Genomic DNA, 9,102 nt, shown 5'->3' with positions numbered 1-9,102 from the left:
TAACTAAAATATTCCCCACTGCTACAGTGTACTAATGGTTGAGTACTTTTCAGTACTTTTTTGCAATTTCCTCTTCAGTCCTTAGGTTGTGCATAGTTAACTTAGTATGATATGCTTATCAGTGAATTTCTTTTGCTTTTGTCTGTGTAGAAAATACATTTTTTCTGAATTTGCCATTTTCATAATTATTTATACCATAGAAAAATCTATTATTATTATTATTGTAATATTTATTATTTGGTATTCAGTATTTGGTGTTATTTTTCTCAAAACTATACTGGTAATTTATTGATTTTAAGGAGCCCAGAGGACTTATGTCTACCTTGGTCTGGGCAAATGACGTGACCTTTATCATAGCTTCTGTAAAAGACAGGTATTTATATCTGCCATCTTCAACTGAGAGAAATTGAAATGATGGTGTCAAAGTTTCCATTTTTCTGGAGAGAGAGCTGAGGTGTCAAATATTGAGTAGTAGATTAAAGCAACAAGCCAGATATGAAAATATAAGGTAAGTCTTTCTTTGATGGCACAAATAAAGGATAAACTAGAGAATGCACCAGCTCTTCCCTATTCTATTTTTATGCACAAACAGGCCTACTGGTCAAGGGCCAGAAGAATCAGTGCATATGTGGAGTTTATCACTTCTCAGGGAACCCAAATAAAATGTTCTTGCAGGAAGAGGGAGAAAAGGGAGGAGTAGGATTAGAAAGTATGGGATACTCAGAGCAGAGAAAAGTATCTTGAAGATTCCTCCTTCCTCTCCATAGCGTAGACTTGGCAGAGGTCCATGAGGAACTACTCAGTTGAACCCCAGGAGCAGAGATCTCAAATTAAAGGCATTTGGGTCAAAATGTACAGCTAAACTGTACTCCACCTAAGTCACAAATATTTTTGAGACTATAATGTAGTGACTGTGGATCAAGTCTGGTATGGGGATGACAAATATTCCCTAAGAGGTCTGACAAGTAAAATCCTGTAATGGTCAGTGGTCAAATGGAAGGACCACGCATAGATATTTGAAGAAAAGCCAGGCTCCTCAAAATCACTGGCAATCATCCATTTGTAAACAACACATACGTGAACAATATCATTATAAGGAAAGTGGACAGGGTAACCACAAATCAAAAACGTACAGTAGAGTCACAAAAATCAAAAAGAAACCAAGCTAATACAAAAGAAAATTATCAAATGACAAAAAGAAAAAGAAAAAGAAAGGAACAAAGAAGAAATACCAAATGAATTGAAAAACAAAGTTCAAAATGGGCAATAAACACACATCTATCAATAATTACTGTAAATGTCAGTGGACTAAATTTTCCAGACAAAAGATATAAAGTGGCAGATTGGAAAATAAAACAAGACTCTACAATATGTTGCTGACAAGAGACTCCTTTAGGGTGAAGGATACATGGATTGAAAGTGAGAGGATGGAAAAAGATATTTCATTCAAATAGAAATTATATGAAAGCAGGGGTAGCAATACTCATACCAGACAAAATAGACTTTAAAACAAAGTCCAAAAAGAAAGATAAAGAAGGACACTATATAATGATCAAAGGAGCAAAAAAAAAAAAAAAAAAAAAAAAGAAGAGGATATTACACTAGTTAACATACATGCAACCAATATAGGAGCATCTAAATATATAAAAAAATACTAACAGACTTAAAGGGAGAAATTGATGGAAACATAATATTAGTAGACTTTAACACCCATGAACATTATTTGACAGATATTCCAGGCATAAAATCAATAAGACAATGGAGATGCTAAATGACACAATAGAACACTAGGACTTAACTGATATTTTTAAGACATTACATTGTCCCAAAACAGAATATACACTCCTTTCAAGTGCACATGGAATAGTCTTTAGGATAGACCACATCCTCAGACACAAAAGAAGCCTCAATAAATTTAAGAGACTAGAAATTACTTTAAGCATCTTTCTAACCACAATGATACAAAACTAGAATTCAACCACAGGGGGAAAAATGAGAACAAAAAAACTGCATGGAGACTAAACAGCATACTACTAAAAAACCAATAGGTCAACAATGAAATCAAAGAAGAAAGAAGAAAGAAGGAAGAAGGAAGGAGAAGGAAGAAGAAGAAGAAGGAGAAGGAGGAGAAGGAGATGGAGAAGGAGAAGAAGAAGAAGAAGGAGGAGAAGGAGAAGGAGAAAAGGAGGAGGAGGGGGAGGAGGAGGGGGAGAAGGGGGAGAAGGGGGAAGATTAAAGAAGACCTACATGTAAGGCTGGAAACTGTAAAACTCCTAGGAGAGAACAAAGGCAGAACATCCTTTCACATAAGTTGTAGCAGTTTTTTTTTTTCCATCAGTCTCCTCAGGCAAAGGAAACAAGCAAAATATGCAAATGGAACCTAATTAAACTTAAAAGATTTTACACAGCAAAGGAAACCAATGACAAAACAAAAAAAGACAGCTTACTGGATGGCAGAAAATAATTGCAAATTATAAGTCTGATAAGGGATTAACATTCAAAATATATAAACACCTCAGACTACTTAATATCACAAATACAAACAACCCTGTAAAAAGATGGGCAGAAGACCCCAATAAACAATTTTCCAAAGAAGATACACCTATGGTCAACAGGTACATGAAAAGATGCTCAATGTAGCTAATCATCAGAGGAATGCAATCAAAACCACAATGAGATGTCACCTCACACCTGACATAGTGACTATCTTAAAAATGACCACAAGTTGATAGAAAGTCCAGAAATAAATCCACATACATATGATTAATTAATCTATGACAAAGGAGGCAAGAATGTACAATGGAGAAAAGACAATCTCTTCAATAAGTGGTGCTGGGGAAACTGGACAGCTACCTGTAAAAGACTTTAATTAGAACATTCTCTGACACCATACACAAAAATAAACTCAAAATAGATTAAAGATCTAAATGTAAGACCAGATACTATAAAACTCCTACAGGAAAACATAGGCAGAACACTTGTGGACATACATTACAGCAATATATTTTTTGAACCAGCTCCTGGAGTATTGGAAATAAAAGCAAAAATTAACAAATGGGATCTGATTAAACTTAAAAGCTTTTGCACAGTAAGTATACCATAAGCAAAACAAAAAGACATCCTACAGAATGGGAGAAAATATTTGCAAATGATGTGACTGACAAGGGACTAATTTCCAAAATATACAAATAGCTCATACACCTTAATATCAGAGAAACAAGCAACCCAATCCAAAAATGGGCAGAAGACATAAACAAGCAATTCTCCAGTGAAGACATACAAATGGCCAAGAGGCACATGAAAAAATGCTCAGCATCGCGAATTGTCAGGGAAATGCAAATCAAAACTACAATGAGATATCACCTCACACCAGCCAGAATGGCCATCATTGAAAAGTCTACAAATGACAGATGCTGGAGAGGGTGTGGAGAAAAGGGAACCCTTCAACATTGTGGGTGGGAGTGTAGATTGGTGCAGCCACTATGGAAGACAGTATGGAGGTTCCTTAAAAAACTGAAAAAGACCTATCATATGATCCAGCAATCCCACTCCTGGGCATATATCTGGAGAAACATAAAATTCAAAAAGACATGTGCAACCCAACATTCATAGCAGCACTATTTATGATAGCTAAGACATAGAAATAACACATATGTTCAACAACAGATGACTGGATAAAGAAGATGTGGTACGTATATACAATGGAACACTACTCAGCCATAAAAAAGAATAAAATAATGTCATTTGCAGCAATATGGATGGACCTGAAGATTGTCATTCTAAGTGAAATGGGCTGGAAAGAGAAAGAAAAATGCCATATAGTATCATTTATATGAGGAATTTAAAAAATAATAACAATAATGACACAAATGAACTACTTATTATTCATAACTTAGATGATTGATTTCTTGAATATGTGTAAGCACATTTGAGTGTCCTTTATGATTGGATTATCATATTATGTTGATTCTTATTTGTAGTTGGCTTTATTCCTTTGCTAACTATGTAAGTTTAAAAAGCTAAATCTCTAATCTGTTCTTAGAAACAATAATCAGTACATATATGTAAACTAAAAATACATGCAGTATATTGTATGTTTGTATTTACATGCAATATAATATGTATGTGCAGTCAGACTGTAGTATTTCTACCCAATAAAACTGAAAAAGGAAAAAAAATGACAAGTATCAAATATTATCAAAGATATGGAGTAAAGGGAACCTTAGTACACTCTTGGTGAATTCATAAACTGGCGCAGTTTGGAAAACAGTATGGACATTCCTCAAAAACTAAAAATACAACTACCATATGATCCATCAATTCCACTCCTGGGTGGAATCTGAAGAAAAGGAAGCACTGATTTGAAAAGTTAATGCATCCCAATGTTCATAGCACCATTATTTACCATATCCAGGATATGGAAGCAACCTAAGTGTCCATCAATAAATGGATGGATAAAAAAGATGCAGGATGTATATGTATATATACAGAGACACTAGAATATTACTCAGCCATAAAAAAGAATTAAATGTTGCCATTTGCAACAACATGAATGGATCTTGAGAGTATTATGTTTAGTGGAATATATCAGAGAAAAGCAAGTACATGTTATCATTTATATGTGAAATTTAAAAAATAAAACAAATGGATAAATATAATTAAGCAGAAACAGACTCACAGGCATAGAAAAGAAACTAGTGATTGGCAGTGGGAAGAGGGATAGGGGAGAAGCAAGTTGTGGTATGTGTTTAAGAGGTACAAACTACAAAGTACAAAGTAAGTGAGATACAATGATATATTTTACAGCACAGAGAATACAGCCAATATGTGTAATAATATTAAATGGAGTATAATATATAAAAATACTGAATTACTATGTTGTACACCTGAAACTAATGTAATATTATAAATCAACTATACTTCCATTTAAAAATAAAACAAAATATAAGGGTAAAATAAATGCTGACAAATATATGGAGAAATTGGAACCCTCCTGCTTTGCTGGTGGAGATGTAAAATGGCAGAGCAATCATGAAGAATAATATATTGGTTTTTCAAACAATTCATGATAGAATTACTATAAGATCCATCAATTCCACATCTGGGTATACACTCAAAAAGAGATGAAAGCAGTCTTGGAGAGGTGTTTCTACATCCATGTTTATAGCAGCATTATCTAGAAAAGTAAAAATTTGGAATCAACTCAAGCATCCATGACATGTGAATGGATAAAGAACTTTTGATAATTACAATGAAACATTATCCAGCCCTAAACAGAAGCGAAGTTTCATACATGCTACAACATAGATGAACTCTGAAGACATTAAGCAAAATAAAATAGGCCAGGTACAAAAGGACAGATGTTATTTTATTCCATTTATGTCAGGTGCGTAGAGAGTTAAAACATTTAGTTACAGAAATTAGATTGATTGTTGCCATGGACAAGGGCCAAGAGAAACTGAGAGTTGTTTTATGGGTCTGATGTGTCGGTTTTGCAAGATGAAAAGAGTTCGGGAGATGGATTGTGATGATGGCTTCACAACAGTGTGGATGTTTTTAATGCCATTCAATTGTGCACTTTGAAATGGTTCAAATAATACATTTTCTGTTATTTATAATATGCCTCAACTAAAGAGTAAAAATGTCCTGGCTATGTAATTATATCTTCAAGATGCTCAGAAGAAATTGTATTTAACCAAACAACTCTCGCTCTGTCTTTAACAACTACTAGAGAACAAAGGCAAAGGGTGAGAGGAACTATGCATATAGAAAGAGTCTTAAATATTCTGCAATAGAAAACACAATGATTATTTTAAAAGATTAATTATACAGGTCTCACGGGAGTGAATTTGGGTGAGCTTTCCAATACCTAAAACCCAGACATAAAGTTAATTATAGAAGTGTGGATCAAATTCAGTGCCATTGGGATAAACTTGGAATGGACTTTTTTATTATTTTCCAGAATAAAAGTTTCTTAATACAACTTTCTTCATAGCTTCTTTTACCTGTGTGTTTCTAAGACTGTAGATGATAGGATTTAAGAAGGGAGGGACTATGGTATAAAAAACAGGAAGAATCATGTTCTGAATTGTTTCAGAGTTTACCGAAGGCTTTAGGTACACAGAGAGAATAGAGCTGAGAAAGACAGACACCACAAGAATGTGAGGGACACAGGTGGAAAAGACCTTTCCTTGCTCTCTGATTGGAAACTTTAGCACAGTGGAAAATATGTGAATATATGACATAGTAATGAAGATAAAGCAGCCCCCAGCAACCACAATGGCAGAAAAAAGAATTAAAAGGAAATTGCTGGAGGTGTCAGAGCAGGAGAGCCTCAGCAGAGAGGGGACATCACAGAAGAACTGATGGATCACATTGGACTGACAGAAGGTCAGCTGGAATGTTTGACCCGTGTGCACACCTGCATAGACAAGACCACTCAGCAAGGAGGCGAGTGTCATTTGGACACAGCAGTGGTAGTTCATGACAACTGGGTAGTGGAGGGGCTGGCAGATGGCCACGTAGCGGTCTCGGGCCATAATGGTGAGAAACACCAGCTCCACATAGGCAAAATAAATGACCAGGAAAACCTGGGTTGCACACCCAGCCACTGAAATGGCGCTGTTGCCAGTGAGAGAGTTAACGCAGGCATTGGGGACAGTGACAGTAACATAGCACATATCTAAGACAGACAGGTTTCTGAGGAAGAAGTACATGGGCATGTTAAGTTTCGGGTCGAATGTGGTGACAGTGACAATGAGAAGATTCCCTAACAAGGTAACCAAGTAGATCAGAAGGAACAGCATGGAGTGCAGGAGCCGTAACTGCCATCTTTCAGCAAAGTTCATGAGGAGAAACTCAGTCACCGTGGTGGAGTTGGCCATCTTTTGGAAAAGGTGGTTGATCTGGAAAATAAAAGGGATAAACCATGAGACACAGGGCTCAGAAAAATAACTAAAGTAGTTTCCTTAACTATTTAATTTCAACATGGGCTTCTCTATCTCATACAGCTGGTCTTTAGATGTATTAAATGTCCACCATTAGACTTTGGATCTGTCCGTCTTATTGTCATCACTGAGTACTTAACATCGCAAAATGCCCACTCTCCAATCATATTATTTAGTTACAACATGTAAAGTTATTATTTTTTCATAATATCCAGCCCTCTGAGATTCATTATGTTAATGAAGATTTATCACTTTGTAGATAGATAGGTAGATAGATAGATAGATAGATAGATAGATAGATAGATAGATAGGGATACTTCAGAGTCAATCCTCAAAGACAGTTTTTACTTTTGATTTGGAGTTGTACCCCGTGTCTAGTTGGATACTGACCCACAGTTGAAGTTCAGCTTGACCTTCTACAATGTGCTGGCTTTGGATCAACAAGATTCCATAAACTCTTCAAATCAGTCTTTAGCAATAAACACAGAAGTTGAGATTAAGAATTTCTGCATTTAGATTGTGAGTGTCATTTTAAAGTGTTATTTTTCTATAAATATATTTAATTCTTTCAAAGTATTGTTACTTAAGAAAATTTCAGAGGAAATTGAAAATGGTCTTCACTACAGTTATTTCAAGAGGCACTGGTCTCGGTGACATAAACTTGGGTAGAGAAGATTTCTACGTGGTTATGTGAAGAAATAAATACTAAATTTTATTATTAGGTATTTCATAGATGATTATGTCTACACTCCTATTATAAATTTGAGTATTTTTAAATCTTATATGGTTGCAATAAAATAACTGGAGTTACTTTTCTGTGTGTATCTTCAGAATGTAATTTCCATCTTACAAATTCAATTTCTTATACAGATACATCGCTATTTAAAGTTACAGTTAATTTTGGCACTGATCACACAAAAAGGCTTTCCTCCTGCAGAACAATAATCTGAAAGTTTCACATGCTAAGCACAAATTCCTTATCATTTAAAATTATTTATTCCTAGCAAATTATTTTTTTACTATTTATTAATACTCTGTGATTTAATTCCCTCTCTTCTGTGCCTGAATGCCACATTTGTTGCCAACTTAGTATCACCATGTAAATAATAGTAATACACATGATAATTTGGTAAAATGTCCATATAGAAATATATTTTACCACAAAATTTAAATATCATCATTAACATGAACAGTTTACTAATTAAGATTTGATCCCAGTCCTTTTACCTAATGGTAAATTCTGTTTCTGTCTGCAAAGTGGTGTGTCTTGGTCTTGTTGATTTTTTCCATTGCTTTTTTTCCCATTTCAGTTGTGATCATTTATCTTAAAAGTATTAACCTGTACTTTCTAGTAAAATTTTAGTTCTGCACATATCATTTCTAAAACACTTTTGACTAATTTTGTGTCTGTGAGGAGTCTGTTTCCTCTGCAGTCCGCAAACTTTTTCCTCTTCAGCATCTTCACACATTAACTAAAATCTCCCAAACAGAAGCCACTTTTCTCATCAGTTTTTCTAGGGCATAACAGAAAACACATGTTTTCTCCAAGGTTGTATTCTTCTTGGCCAGTCCCAAGTATTTATCTATTAGTTTGCATAGCAAAAGTATGAAATTTAAGTGCTTTTGTAAAAATGTACACACAATCTTACATAAAGTTCCATTCTCCACTTGTCCCCTATGTGATATCAAAGCTCTCACCTCAGCCACCTTCTCAATCTCAAAATACACCCAGAACTTTTTATAGTTTCAGTCATGAGTGCATGCATCTAAGTTAACAGAAAAGTGCATTTAAAGATAACTGATTGACTACTGACATTCTTCTCAGTGCTGTATTGCACAGATAACTAGCTCTCAAAGGAATTATATTTTTCCTTAATTACCTTAAATTAATAAATTGCATAGTGGTCTAAAATAATAAAACTCATGCCAACATGTGAGAAGAATAAGCTAAGGTCTTCGTCTAGCAATATTTTTTAAAACGAATTACCCATAACCATTTAAAAATTCTTCCAGATGCTGGGATTTTGGTGCAAGAAAGAAAATATCATCTTATTTTGGGTGCTTGATTCCAGTGATGGTAAAATATAATTCTTAAAAACAAAAATGAATATCTAAAATTAAGAAGCGATGGATCCTATGTCCCTGGAGAATGTCA

At 34.6% G+C, this 9,102-nt stretch overlaps 1 protein-coding gene across 1 annotated transcript; it reads right to left on the bottom strand.

Annotated features, from left to right (window-relative positions):
• Positions 1-5,950: 5,950 nt before the first annotated feature.
• On the bottom strand, positions 5,951-6,885 carry LOC105093530 (olfactory receptor 14C36). The gene has a single exon (XM_010985403.3). It carries the CDS (start codon positions 6,882-6,884, stop codon positions 5,952-5,954), a length of 933 nt encoding a protein of 310 aa, XP_010983705.3. The 5' UTR covers position 6,885; the 3' UTR covers position 5,951.
• Positions 6,886-9,102: the final 2,217 nt, after the last annotated feature.

This window comes from Camelus dromedarius, chromosome 3 (genome assembly GCF_036321535.1).
Source record: "Camelus dromedarius isolate mCamDro1 chromosome 3, mCamDro1.pat, whole genome shotgun sequence".
Classification (NCBI taxonomy): domain Eukaryota; kingdom Metazoa; phylum Chordata; class Mammalia; order Artiodactyla; family Camelidae; genus Camelus; species Camelus dromedarius.
Note: the sequence above shows the minus strand (reverse complement) of the source record. Positions and strands in the feature narration are given on the sequence as shown.

Coding starts and splice junctions, on each gene's coding strand:
- LOC105093530 (XM_010985403.3), bottom strand. CDS start 6,884: ATGGCCAACTCCACCACGGTGACTGAGTTTCTCCTCATGAACTTTGCT.